This window comes from Panthera uncia (genome assembly GCF_023721935.1).
Source record: "Panthera uncia isolate 11264 chromosome A1 unlocalized genomic scaffold, Puncia_PCG_1.0 HiC_scaffold_16, whole genome shotgun sequence".
NCBI classification, from domain to species: Eukaryota; Metazoa; Chordata; class Mammalia; order Carnivora; family Felidae; genus Panthera; species Panthera uncia.
In genome coordinates this window covers 6933338-6947602 of record NW_026057576.1, presented here as the reverse complement: position 1 = coordinate 6947602, position 14265 = coordinate 6933338, and the positions used below count along the sequence as shown (strand labels likewise).

Sequence of the window (14265 nt, the reverse complement as noted above, 5' to 3'; positions counted from 1 at the left end):
GGATTCTCTCTCTCCCTCTCTCTGCCTCTCCCCTGCTCATGCACACGCTCTCCCTCTTTCTCTTTCTTCCTCTCAAAGTAAATAAAAATTTTTTAAAAAAATGAATAAAGCCATCTGTCCATTCCTACTAAGGTTCGTAAGTGGACCAGCCATGAGATTTGGATGTTCAGCCTCTTGCTTTAGAAAAGCAGTCATTTCCCACCATGCATTCTGATACATGCTTAGACTTCGTGTGCATTTTTCACCAGAAAAACCAGGTCAAAGTGTGGGGCCTTTCCCTATTCCAGAAGCTTTTCTGAAATCCCTCTCTTAATCCTTTTAGCTCCCTAAAAAGGCCAGGTGTAAAACTCCGTTTTTGCTGGACGTGAGAGTCTTTAAGCCACACTGTTGGGGTTCAAGAGTAGGCGTGCCTTGCCACCTCAGTGAAGAGTTCGCTGCTTCCTGATTGTCGCCGTCAGGGCATGCTGCAGGGGGTCCGTGTCTGGTCACGAAAGCATTTGCAGCCCCCTGATGATGCTCGTTTAATTGGGTACTGAGATAGGGAGAATGCATATTACTGTCTTTGTTCCCAGATCACTTTAGATTCCTAATATATAGAAGAATCCTAAAACTGAACTGTGATGACATATTTGGACTCTGAGCCAAGTATGAAAATGACTGCTTTTTTACAATAAAAATAAACAATAAGAACGCCAGTTTCTGAGCCATCTAGCACCGTGTGGATTTAATTTTTAATAACTAGCATTTGTATAGTGCTGTATGATTTATTTAAAAAAACGTACTTTCACGTGACACCAGAAAGCACAAGGATGGTTGAAATTCATCGGTAACCTAACTTCCCGACTTGTCCTCTTGGTTGAAAAAGACTAAAAAGGCCTACAACCAATAGAATTCATGTCTCAGGGGCCTGTAGGGGTCAGTTGGAATGGTTGCCGAAGACACGCTGTCTAAATTGTGAGGTTTCAGCTCGTTTATCTTGCTAAATACTCAGCCCTGTCACTTTGGACCTAGCAAGTCGGGAAGGCCCCTTCACGCACCAGTGGGTGAGCAGGTGTCTTCTCCTGCTGTGCGGTGGCCGAGCTGGTCCACACCACTGCGGGTGGACAGGCGGAGACCCGCACTGCGCCGGAGAGCCACTCGTACTGCCCTGGTGCTCCTCTCCGTTTTCCTTACCTGCTTCCCCGGCCTAGTTCTGGGGTCCGCACTTCCCCCCTTGTGTTCCGAGCATCTTCCGGGGTACCACGAAGAGTAATGAAAATTTCAGGTGAAAAATACACAGCACGATAAAGTCTGTTTTGGGGTCCACCTGTATCAAAAGAGTTATCTGTCAGGAGGAGGTCACTATTCTGCAGAGTCTTGGGGGGTCTCTGTTGTGCGCAAACCTGTACTCCCAAGCACGTGGCAGAAGGGCCACTACTCTGGGTGCGGGCGGCCCCTTTAAGCGCTCTGCTTCTGACAAGGGAGGCTCCCCCACTGCAATGTGCTAGGAGTGCCCCGGACATCTGCACACCAGACAGAAGGATTTGTTTTGTGTTGTTGTCATCATTTTTTTGCGGGAGATTCGGAATAATGAAAGTGACCTACGTTCCCCTTAGGCTACCAGGCCAATGCATGGGGACCCTGCTGTATCTTAGAAGCCTTTTTAAAAGCCCTTTCTTATTGGTGAGCTAAGAAACTAGACCAGATTAAAAGTTCTTGCATTTCATATATCACATGCAGAATCGGCTTTATTAAGAACTGTTTTTAATAGATTAAAAACAGGAAGCCTTGCCTTAGAGGACTTTATATTCAATTTTATCTAAAAAGGAAAGATACTTCTAATAAAGAGGTATTTATGATCAAAAAAAAAAAAAAAAGGAAAGATACTTTTTTTTTGTTTGTTTAATTTTTTTTTAACGTTCATTTATTTCTGAGAGGGAGCAAGAGACAGAGTGTGAGCGGGGAAGGGACAGAGAGAGAGAGGGAGACACAGAATCCGAAGCAGGCTCCTGGTTCTGAGCCCGATGCGGGACTCAAACTCAAACCGGGAGATCGTGACCTGAGCTGGTCAGACGCTTTACCGACTGAGCTGCCCAGGCGCCCCAAGATATTTGTTTCTTAAAGAGAGATTTTTTTTCTGTGTCATTTAGGTGGAGTTTTTTTCTACTTTTACGTTTTTATTCACTGCTTATTCCCAGATCCATAGAACTCTGAAGTGCCCTATCCTCCAGACAGACAGTCTGGAGCATCTCAGGGTCCCTGGTTTAAAAAAAAAAAAAAAAAAAAGGTGGGGGCTGGCGGGAGATGTTTTTTGTTGTTTTTTTTTTCCCTATTTTGAGTTCCCTATTTTTTCAGAGCCTCCCTTAAAATGCATCTTAAGTGAAGGAGGAAAGAACAACAAATAACTCTTCACATACATTAAAAAGAACGTTTTCTGTCTTTTTGGGGAACTCACACAATGCTCACTTCTTTCATTTGAGTGCCGAGATCAGGGGTACCAGACCTCTTCTGTACCACTTTTTTCTAGACACAGATTGTGTGGGTACAAATGGATGTCAGCACCGAGGACGTTGTTGACAGTGCAGTGAGCAAATACAGGCACAGAACCATTTTACACAAATGTCTACGGTGCCACTTGTAACCAGGTGTGTTTGTGCGTGCATGCCTGCGTGCTTGTGTGTGTGGGCAGGTCTGGTATCTTCACCTGGGAAAAGAAGACCGAGAAAAGTGGGAGAAACTCCAGTCCACCTAGGACTCTCTAGAAAACGGGTTGTCGGCATAACGTATCCGGAAGGAAATAAAGCAGCCCGTCTTACTTCCCAGGCAGTGACAGCATAACATGCTGTGGAGTTAGTTACAGCAGAGGTGAGCAGGGCATAAAAGCCTCCACGTTAATTTTTTCCTGATCTTTCTGTTTATTACAGCGCCCTTCACAGCTGCCATGACATAGTTTTACGAAGAAGCTACTTGGGAAGCTGGGGCTTTAGTATCGTTGGTGGCTATGAAGAGAACCACACCAACCAGCCTTTCTTCATTAAAACCATTGTCTTGGGAACCCCTGCTTATTATGATGGAAGATTAAAGTGAGTCTTCATTATGTCTGATCATGTGATTCAGCTTTACTGAGATGGGCGCCATCGTGACCAGGGGTCAACTCCCAACCCAGCCCGTGGGCTGTTGTCGTAAATAAAGCTTTAGCGGGACGTGGCTGCGTTCGCGGGTTCGCGCGTCCTCCGTGGTTGCCCCTGAGCCACGGCGGTGGCGATGAGTCACTGGGACAGAGACCGTGTGGTTCGCAAAGACTAAGATATTTGTTTACTAACTGGCCCTTTACGGCAACCGTTGGCCAGACCAGATCTAGACTGAAGCATCGCTTTACCGTCTTGCCTCCGATAGCTCTGTGATGCGAATCTAATGACAGGAGCCAAACCTGAGTCATCTGATGAGACACACTGTGGTAGGACAGCTAGCAATGAACAGTCATTCCACACATTGCCCCTTAGGTCCAGTCCTGTCATTAGATGACTCTGTTTTTCTCCACAGCACTTATGTCCACCTAACATTATATTTATGCAAGCTCCGTGAGGGGGGGTGGGAGGGACTCGGTTGCCTCTATCGTTATATTCCTGGCTGCGACAACAGTGCCTCGTGTATACAGTAGGGTCTCGGTAAATATTTGACGAATGAATGTATGATAGCTTACCGTGTGCCAGGCACAGTGCTGAGTGCTTGCGATGGTATTATGGAACCTTCTGAACAGCCCCGGGAGGTCAGTGTTGTTGTTGCTATTTCCGTTTGATACACGAGATAACTTAAGCACTGGAAGGAGAAAGAAACTTGCCCACAGTCAAGCAGCTGGAAGCGGTTGACTGCGGTTCGCGCCCAGGACCGTGTCTCCAGGGCCTTGGCTGGGAACCCTCTGGAAGTCCTCAGCCGGCCTCGCGCAGCCTCTTTCCTTTTTCAAAGCTCAGGTGCTGGGAGAAGAAGGAGGGGTTACGTCAAGAGATCCTACGGACTGAGAGGAGACGGGTAACGAAGCTCGTCGTGCTTAGTTTTTGAGGGGAGGGTGGGCTCTTAAAAAGTAAGTGGTGACATACTAGACAGGGTGTGCACACATGGCTCACAGTGAGAAAGTGCCATTCACGTGATCTGGCGAAAAGTTGTCAGGATCAGGATGCTCTTGATCAGGCTTGTGCTGACAGAGATGGGGGGAACATCCGTATTTTAGGCAGAAGGAGGAGGGGCAACGTGAATTGACCATCCTCTTCGCTAGGTGACTCCACCAGTCTGGGTCTCAGAAGTTTACTTTCCACCTGCTACTGAGGTAGCTAACAATAAGCTGGCCTGTTGGTGCTACAGACTAAAGAGGGAAAATCATAAAGGATACAGAGGCCTTCGGATTTGTCGTCCATTTGTGATGACCCTGTCAGAGGACAGTAAGCATCGGCAGCTGGCGGCAGCTGAAAGAAAAGGAGGTGTCCGTCTTACTCTCGACGCGATTGAACCCTGGGACGTATGCACTCTAAGAATGAGGAAAGAGGACAGTTAAAATAATAAGCCATCCCCTCGGGTGCATTAGTTAGTATTTCTTAACGGGGCAGCACGTTTACTCTCCGAATTACATTTTGCTTAAGCTTAGGCGAAAATTACTCTGCTCGCCCTCAAAGCCACCCAGCGGCTACGGGAGCGGTGGGCGTACAAGTGTCCTTGATTGGCAGGGGCAGGCCAATCTAGGCTGAAAAACGGCCCCGGGTGTTTTGCAAGGTAGATCACATGCGCTCACCGTTGACAGCGAATGGCTACGCGAAGCTGTGAATTTCACGCTTAAGAAATCTCAGACTAACGTTTTCTGATCCCATGAAAATAGTTAACGGTCCGCTTCTGTTTCTCTTTGCCCAGATGTGGAGATATGATCGTGGCGGTCAACGGCCTGTCGACTGTGGGCATGAGCCATTCTGCGCTAGTTCCCATGTTGAAGGAGCAGAGGAACAAAGTCACTCTGACAGTTATCTGCTGGCCTGGCAGCCTGGTGTAGGTTCCGAAATCGGTTTCGAGTCAGGCCCCTTCCTTGTCTGGGCTTTGCTCACTAGCCCTTGTAACAAGTTCCTGTGCTTAGAACTCAGACCCTCCGTCGTCAGAATGTGACCTAACATGACCGATGAAGTCTTCCCAAACTGTGACCCGGCCAGCTGCATCGGAGGACTGGTGGTAGTTCCTTGGGTCCACGAGCCCCAAGACTGGGATCAGGGAAGCCAGTGGCAGTAGCATTTGCTGCGCTGTCGCCACGGTGCCACGAACGGATCCCTGGGGATGGTACCCCTCCCCCATTTTTTTCCCTTCGGTGCCAACATTTCAAAACTTCCTACCGTTTATAAAGTGATTTTTCTGACGTATGTTACTTCTACTTTAATCTCCTAGTACTCATAGATGATGAAGACAGAAGTCTGACGCTACTAAAGAGCTTTCTCCAAAATAATGTACCAATAGTTAGAATGCTAGATAATAAAAGATCACGTTTTCCAGGGACACAGGAGGTTGGGAGGTTAATTACAGTTCCGTGCTGGAGACGGTAAAAGCAGCACTTACTTAAAGAAGTGCAAAGGCATTCGAGATTCATCTCCAAAGGAACGGTTTGTTACGCAGGAAAATTTTGGAGCGTGTTTTGCTAAAACTCATTTTCTAGCGTTTGTATTGTCCTTGTCAGCAGTCTTGACTGGACATGCTTTCTGTGATTGATGCAGTTAAAGTAGATAAAGATAAAACCGTATTGCTATTCAATACGCATTCACATATATCACAACTCAGTGTAGAAGGTACCCTAGCTTTATTTCATTCTGAGACGAGCCTTGAGTGTTTTAGAAACCCTTATTTTTTTCCCCCCATTATTTCTCGTGAACTTAACCATTTCAAGAAAAAGCCTGAAAAGTCCTGGATTTTTATCGAAAATAGTAGGTTTTAGATGCTTATTATCTTTCAGTCCGTCCTTGATCACTAGGCTATCTCTTGTTTTTCCTAAATGTTTCTGAAAACTACGACCAGCCCGTTTTGTTCGTCCTTCACTCCACGTGGTTGTCCTTTGGAAGAACCCATAGAGAAGCGAGTAAGATAAGAAATATCTTTACCTTGCTAATATTATGCATACTTGAAAAAAGTTTCACTTAGGAACCTAGTTCAGAATCTGAGCTCATTTACAAGTGACCTCCGTAATAAATGGTATTGTTTATCAGAGAATGTATTTCGAAAATACTACAGTATATTATGAGCATGACCACTTGATCTTCAAGCTAGCAGTTGCATTGCTAGGGCTTTATTGTGGCTGTAGCATGTCCCTGGTTATTCCTGGTAGCTTTTTAGTGATTTTTTTAAGCCGATCTCTTTTGGATAAATAAGAAAAGGCAACAATAATTGCTACCGATTTGTTCAACCCCTTAGCTACACTGTGTATGGTCAACATATAACCAAGATACAGTGGAATGCTCCATACAGTATATTACTGTTATGTGATGATTGGCTTTTGAAGCAATTTGGTATTGACGTGCTTTGATATTCTAATCGACATGGAACAGGTCTGTTTGTTGGGTTTGTTTTTCCTGCTCCCCAGATAGAATTTTATATCCTACTTGGCTATTTTTTTAAACATTTTGTAAGAATGCATCATTGCTTGGGGAGCGACCATCCATCAACAAATATCCTAATGGCTACTTTGTTATACATAAAATACTTACCTTGAACCTGGGGGTATGATGAGTATTTTGGAAGAAGGCACTTTTTTTCAACGTTATTTTTATCACGGAAATCTCGGCCTCGGCTGAAGCCAATTTGGTTTGATTACAAAACACGATGGCTTTTGGTCAGAATGACATTTGGTGATGGAAACTTGTTCGTAATTTATTGTTACTGTTGAGATATTTGAATTTTCTCATTTTAAGCGTAAATAGTTCAAATATTTTGATTTGTTCTGTGCCTTCGGTTTAAATTATTTCAGGATTTCTCAAACGTGTTTAAATAATGGTGTGATAATCATCCAGGATGGAAATAAAAGTCATCCTTTCCATGACAGTGACATCGTCTCTTTTCTGGAGCAGCAGATAGTGACTCCGTATGGCGTCCTTGTATGTGTTCACGGCACCCCTGTTGCCGTCACCGCGCCCCGAGCTCCGAACCTCAGAGTTACGAGTCCACCTTCTGATTCTTACTCCTGTAGGCACAACACGTTGATTGATCCCTGCTGATCGTTGGACATTTTGCCCACACGGTATCTCCAGATCTGTGTTGCCCAATACGTGCGGCTACTGAATCCCTGAACAGCGACTGGGCCACGTATCAAAATGATAATACCTTGGATACACAGGCTGATAGAAAATACAGTATTTTTTTTAACTTTTATTGTTGGTGGGTTGCCTGCCCATCTTTTTCTATGCATTTTTTCCGGTCTTATTGAGAAAGAACATACATCTCTGTGTACGTTGAAGGCATACGGCATGATGGTTTGGGTTTACATACACTGTGAGGGGGTCACCGCAAGAGGTTCAGCTAACCTCCGTCTTCTCTCACCGACACCGTAAAAAGAAAAGACAGAAATTTCCCCTCGGGATGAGAACTCTCAGGATCTACTTTCTTGACCGTTTTCTTGTATATCACACAGCGTTAGCTGTAGTTGTCGTGGTGCACATAACATCCCTGGGACTTTTTTTAAATGTTTGTTTATTTTTGAGAGAGAGACAGAGAGAGGGAGACACGGAATCTGAAGCAGACTCTGAGCTGTCAGCACAGAGCCCGGCGTGGGGCTCGAGCTCGCGAGCCTCGAGATCATGACCTGAGCCTAAGTGACACATGTCACCGCTAAACCCACTGAGCCACCCAAGCACCCCTTAGGACTTCTTTATCTCGTAACTGGAAGTTTGTACCTTTCGACTGCCTTCCTCCAAGTCCCCCTCCCCTTACCCTAAAATTGATTTCACCAGTTTATTTTTGCTTTTTTGAAATTTATTTGGAGAGAGAGCATGAGCATGTGCAAACACAAGCAGGGGAGGGGCAGAGAGTGGGGGGAGAGAATCCCGAGCCGACTCCACACCGTCAGCACAGAGTCCCACACGGGGCTCGATCCCAGGAACCCTGAGATCATGATCTGAGCTGAGATCCAGAGTTGGACGCTCACCCGACTGATCCACCCAGGCGCCCCTTTTTACTTTGCTTTAACGTGGTTATCAGAAAATTGGAGATTACTACGTGGCTGTGCCTGTCGCCTCTATCACAGCACTTCCCGGACCAGGTGGGCCTGACCTGCTTCCCGGCCTTCCAAGGGCTTTGCTCATTACCTGCATTAAAGAAGAAAAAATTGTAATCAAAGAAAACTGCTCCCGATTTCCCGGTAAATTAAGTTCAGATCAAGGGCCGTGCGGTCTGACCCCTAATCAGGTTTTCTGGATGGCTCTGTGGTCCCATTTACCCTCTGTGGCTCCGGCGGGCTCCCCACGCCCCCAGGTCCTGCTTCCGAGGGCTCCCTATTGCAGCCCTGTGATGCGATCCCTTGTGTGCGTGGCCGCAGTGTCCCATGTCGGGAGGCGTCGCTTGGATGCTGCCATCTCTAGCTTTCTCTGGCTCCTCCTCCCCGCTTTCAAGAGAATTGCCCTCCTCGTGAGGGTGCATCTCAGCAGGCCTCCGTATTTGCTTCTGTTGTGGCTCTGACCTAACCACCCTCACAGTTGCAAGAGCCACCTTGCGGTTCTGAGTGCGCCCACACCCTGGGTCTGCAGCCCGCGCTGTCTGGGGACTGAGGGCCCCTAACGTCGCTTCTGCAACACGGGACATCCGTTTTCTCGTGCGCTTCCCTACCCCCCGCTCTCTCCGGTCTGAACTCTTACCGGTAGCTGTTGTTCTAAACCCTAATTTTGGTCACTGCCCTGGTTAGGGATCTGCAGGGAAAGGTCACAGCAGCTTGGCGGGGCAGGAAAGCCCCTTCCCGCCCCGCCCCCTGCCCGCCGCTCACCTCGCTTCCCCGACTCCTTGCCTCCTTTATACACCATCACCACCACGCCCGTGCCTCCGCAGGCTGACCTGGCTCTCATGGCATCACCTCCTTGTGGGAAATCCTTACCAACCTCCAGGGGCAGTCACTTTTTGCTCTTCTGAAAGGTTTTGTTAAATTATACTTTCGTGGCCACGGATATGTGCGAGGAAGAAGAAAAACTTGCCAGGTAGGTGCTTGATTACCCCTGCCTGTAGCAACCTTTAAAATTAGACACTAGAAATCAGAGATTCTATACCTTCAGGAGAGCCCAGGGTTCTCTAGACGGAGCATGTAGGCCTTGTGTCCTTTCTCTGTCCCAGGATCCCTTCCAGGACGCCACACGACATCTAGTTATGCCTCCTGGGGCTCCCCCCGGCTGTGCCGTTTTCTCAGACTTTCCTTGCTCCTGAGGATCTGGACGGTGTCACGCACCCGCCAGGGACACTGTAAGACGCCCCCCATTGGAACATGCCTGCGTGGCTTTCTCGTGATTAGACGGGGGCTGTGCGTCTGCGGGAGGAAGATGGCCAAGGTCAAGGGCCATTCTCTCATGGCCTAGCGACGCTGCATACTGTCAGCGTGACTTGTGGCTGTTGGTGTTGACCTTGCCCACCTGGCCTAAGAGCAGTGTTCGTCAGGTTCTTCTCCAGGAAAGTTGTTTGCCCTTCTGTCTATACCGCAGTCGTTGGACAGAAGTCACTATGCACGGCCCACATTTAAGGTGTGGGGAATTCCATCCTCCAATTATTTTTGAGCTGGTCGGGGAAATGAGGGGTCTCTGGTGCTGCTTAGGGAGGCCACCTGGGTGGGAAGAAGGGAATGTCGAAGATCGAGAAGGGTTGTTCCCTCAGGATACTGTGCATATGAGCAGACTTTCAAACAGCGGGGGGCCGCGCGCTCCAAACGAGCCGGCGCACTTCCTCGCGGAAAGACAACGCGGTCTGCAAATTCTGTTCGCTCTTGCTTCCGAACCGGGTTTCCGGTCCCTTGTACAGGAAAGCGGGCCGTTGCTTTAGGACTCCTCAAATGGTTGAAGCCTGCGATAAGCGGCTGATTTAAATCTGAAGTCAACAAACCTGACTTTCAGCTCCTAACGGTACTTGGCTCGTGCATCACACCCGAAGCCCCCCTGCGTTTCAGGACCCATCGATTCCGAGGGAACCAGTTGGGAATGTGAAAGCTCCGAGCTGCAGTGAACGTGGCACTTTCTATAAAGACTAAGCGTCTTGCATCAACATTTAAAAAGGGCAAGTGGGGTAGCCCCGCTGCATGTTGGGGTGTACTCTTTCCGAGTTGCCTTAAGCACCTGCAGAACGCCCGTGCACGTCCCAGGGCCCGACGGGGCTCTCTCCCGTGCAGCCATCGACACGAGAATTCACCCAGCACCTACCGTGTGCATGACGCACAGACGGGCTCCGGATCACTTCTTTGCAACACCGGGTTGCACCTTTTCGTCCTTCGGGCCTCCCTCTGTTTACCCGTCTTTGGCGATAAGACCGCGCAGGTAGGTCGCACAGCAGAGGGAACTCCTACCCAGGCCCAGGCGAACGAGTCACGAAGTGAGCGCCTGTTCTCTTAAGTCTCTCTTCTCGGCCTGCGGAAGGAAAGGTTTCAACGCCCCGGGGGGGCCTTGCTGGAAAGCTCTTGCCACGGCACAGCGCAAATCTCCGTTCAACTAGGCGAGCAGTTGATTTCTCTGGCCACGCAAAAGCTCTTTAGAAGTAAAGTTGGACATGTGAACCCAGCGCCCACCGGCTGCGAAACGCCCAAGGGTAGAAATGGTAAAATGTAAGATCACGGGAGTAAAAGACGAGCCCTTTCTAGCACCTCCCCGCCCGCGGCAGAGGGCAGGCCTCCAGCCAGGGGAAGGGTGGCGGCGTGCGGGGTGCTGCAGGATTTCCATCTGCGCTCCGGTGACTCCCCTGCACATGATGCTTTGAGGCGGGGCTGTTTTGCAAACTTCTACGGGGCCTCACCTTGTTCCTCAAAAGTCTGCAGTTTTAACGGTGAATCCAGTAGCAACCCCTCCTTGAATCGCCCAAAAAGCGATCACCGGTTCAAGAGGTCAGGTGAGAAATGTCTATCGCTGAGGCTGCCATGTAGAGACGCGACAGCTGTCCGGTCGGTGTCGGGGTTCTGAGAGTGGAGGCAGCTGTCAAAAATAAAGGACGTCCGGGGGCGCCCTGGGGGGCTCGGTCGGTTCATGATTTCGGCTCGGGTCATGAGTCAGTTCACGAGCTGGGAGATCGTGACCTCCGCTGGGATCTGTGCTGACGGTCAGGAGGCTGCTTGGGATTCTCTCTCTTCCTCTCTCTCTCTCTCTGCCCCTCCCCTGCTCGCACTCTCTCTGTCTCTGTCTCTCTCTCTCTCTCTCAAAATAAATAAACATAAAAAAAAAAAAAAAAAAGGAAAGAGAGAAAATCTTGTCTCACCCACAACGCTGCCAGAACGTCTCCGATCATGGGATGGGTTGAGTCACAACCCGGGACGGCGACCCTCCCACTGCCAGACCTCCCAGGGAAGGGCACCCCAGAGCGGTTTTGCAGATTTGCACCCTCCCTTCCGTGCAACCCTCCGGGTCTTGCCTGGCCCTTGACAGTGCGGGCTATCCTCCTGCCCCCGGGGGTCCCAGCCCGCGCTGATGTAGGGTGAGGGCCGGGCACAGAGGTGGGCGCCCACAGCAGCAAAGCTCACCCTGAGGAGTTAGTGAATGTTTAAGGAAAATGAGTTCTCTTCTCCTCTCACCTGTAAGTCATCCCAAAGGATACCATGTCCCTGTATCACGCAAGTACCCACACCCTAGAGCCTTTTCCCCCAACGACCCCAAATCATGGAACCTTAGAGTCGGAAAGCCCTTATCCAGGTTTTTCTGATATGGGGATCGCTTCTGTCTCCTCTCCAGCCCCTGCTTGAATGCTTCCACCACTGGGACCTCACTACTCCATTTGTAATTGTCAATGTAATTGACAATTAATTGACAGTGTAATTGTCAATTAATTGACAGTGTAATTGTCAACCATTGCTTTGGGTGACATTTTGTCCCTGCCTTTCCTCCCAGCTGGACTGCAGAAGCCTGGCAGAGGGGGAAGATCTCTTCGTTTGTTATCTCTAATATCTAAATGAATATCAGGCCGGCACGATGCGTGAAATACTGATACTTTTTTTCCCTCTTGCTCAGGGAATGTTTATTTAGCATGTGCTACAGGCCAGGCACTGTTTTCCATGCTCGGGATCCATCAGTTACCAAGACAAACTTGTTGGCTCTCCCTCAGCTTACATTCTAAGGAGGGGAAGAATGAACAATAAAATGAAGAAACGATATACTGTTAGACGGCGATAAATGCTGTGAAGAGAAAAAACCCAGGTGAAAGGAAGACAGAAACGAGCCGTAGGAGGGAGGTGGTCAGGGAGGACCTCTCCGGGGAGGTGTGACAGGAGACACACAGCTCTGTGCTCCGTGTCGGTTGTTTAGAGACCATCGGGTCACATTTGGTGGTGATCACTCACCTAGGACGGCTGTGCCGGCGTGATGGGCCCTGGGCGTGCTGGCCGGACCTCCGCCCCTCTCTTCCCGAGGCTCTGCGACAAAAGCACTGATACCTGCTGGGGCGCACGTGATACGAATTTATTTTTTCATTTTTTTTAACGTTTATTTGTGAGACAGAGAGACAGAGCACGAGCAGGGGAGGGGCAGAGAGAGAGGGAGACACAGGATCCGAAGCAGGCTCCGGGCTCCGAGCTGTCAGCCCGGAGCCCGACGCGGGGCTCGAACTCACGGGCCGCGAGATCGTGACCTGAGCTGAAGTCGGGGATGCTTAATCGACTGAGCCCCCAGCACCCCGGGGCACACATGCTACTAATTTAGAGGGAGGCCTGCTGGGTCACAGTGGATAGAACCCAACAGGCCGGGTCTGTGTTTGCCACTTATTGGCGTCAGAGCCCCGAAGACTGCATTGCACCTCAGATCCTCAGTTTTCTCATCTAGCAAACGAGAAGATGCTTACCTCGCTAGGGGGCTGCACGCTGTAGAGACTGTGCACGTAAAGCGGCTGACCCATCGTGCTCCACGGGCTGTAGTGCCGTGTGGACACAGAGATGCCGGCTACACCCGCCCGGGGTTATCGAGAGTGAGGGAGCTCCCTGCTTTCAGAGCTTCCTCTGCACCCAAGCTTCTGTCTGCTCTCAACATCGCGCGTGTTTTCCCCAACACGGTGCACCCGTCGGCAGGTTGGGTCGCGCGCCTTAATCGCGTAAGTGACTCAGTTTCCCCAGGCACGGTCCCCAGCTTTCCCGAGGCCGGGCTGCCGCTCATGCTGTGCCACCCCTCCAGGAATGCCTGGTCCCGGCCAGGCTAAGCCCTGCTAGTCCTTCCCGGCCCAGCCCCGGTGCCAGCGGCGGCCGGGCTCCCCCGCCCCGCTCTTCCAAGTCCTTGGCTCCCCTGCCACTCCCGGCCCCGTCTGCCCCTCTGCTGCACTTGCTTTTCTGACACTGCCGTCCACCCCCAACCGCAGCCTGCCCCGGCCGTGCCCCTCGGTGGCCGCGAGCTCCTTGGGGGTCTGGCCGTTCAGCCTCCCACGCGCCTGGCGGCCCGAGGTGTGGTGCGACGCTTGCCGGTTCCAGCTCAGTGTCAGAAGCCACAGAGGAGGGCTGGGGAGGACCCCTGGATCACACCGTGGGTGACTCTGAAGACCATGGATTCCGGGGCGCCCGGGTGGCTCCGTCGGTGAAGCGGCCAGCTTCGGCCCAGGTCACCATCTCACGGTTCTGTGGGTTCTAGCCCCACGTCGGGCTCTGAGCTGCCAGCCCGGAGGCCACTTCAGATTCCCTCTCTCCCAATCTCTCTCTCTCTCTCTCTCTGCCCCTCCCCTGCTGGCACCCTGTCTCAAAAAAAGAAAGGGAAAAAGAAAAAAAGACAAGAGAACGGGTTCCGCAGGGGGTAACAATCGCGAGAAACCAACAAAACAGCGAGGAAGTGGGAAAAAAAAGGCCATCACGAGCCAGGCCTCCGTGGCCTGACGTCGGTACGAGCCTCTTACAGGAGGCACGAGAATGTGGTTTGTTTATTGCCGCTTATCTACTGTGGTGCCCTTTCAGGCAAATTTGCTACCTTTTCTCTGTGCAGGGGACAGATGGCCACCGTCAACAGCACCGGTGTTGTTGTCTAACAGATCGTCTAACTACGTTCCGACAGCAGCACTTTACTTTCCCACGTGTGGCGTTGACTAGCAATTTGTCATTCGAGCCTCATGACAACCTTAGGAGACGTATCAGGTATA

At 50.2% G+C, this 14265-nt stretch overlaps 1 protein-coding gene across 3 annotated transcripts in view; it reads left to right on the top strand.

The window, feature by feature from the left end:
• LNX2 (ligand of numb-protein X 2) overlaps window positions 1–7837 on the top strand; it is an 80091-nt gene extending 72254 nt beyond the window's left edge. For all 3 annotated transcript variants that reach the window (XM_049647370.1, XM_049647368.1, XM_049647369.1), the window contains 2 exons: window positions 2904–3062; window positions 4879–7837. In XM_049647370.1, the coding sequence (XP_049503327.1) occupies window positions 2904–3062; window positions 4879–5014 (295 nt within the window). In that variant the 3' untranslated portion in view covers window positions 5015–7837. The remainder of the gene's footprint in view (window positions 1–2903; window positions 3063–4878) is intronic.
• The last annotated feature ends 6428 nt before the right edge of the window (window positions 7838–14265 follow it).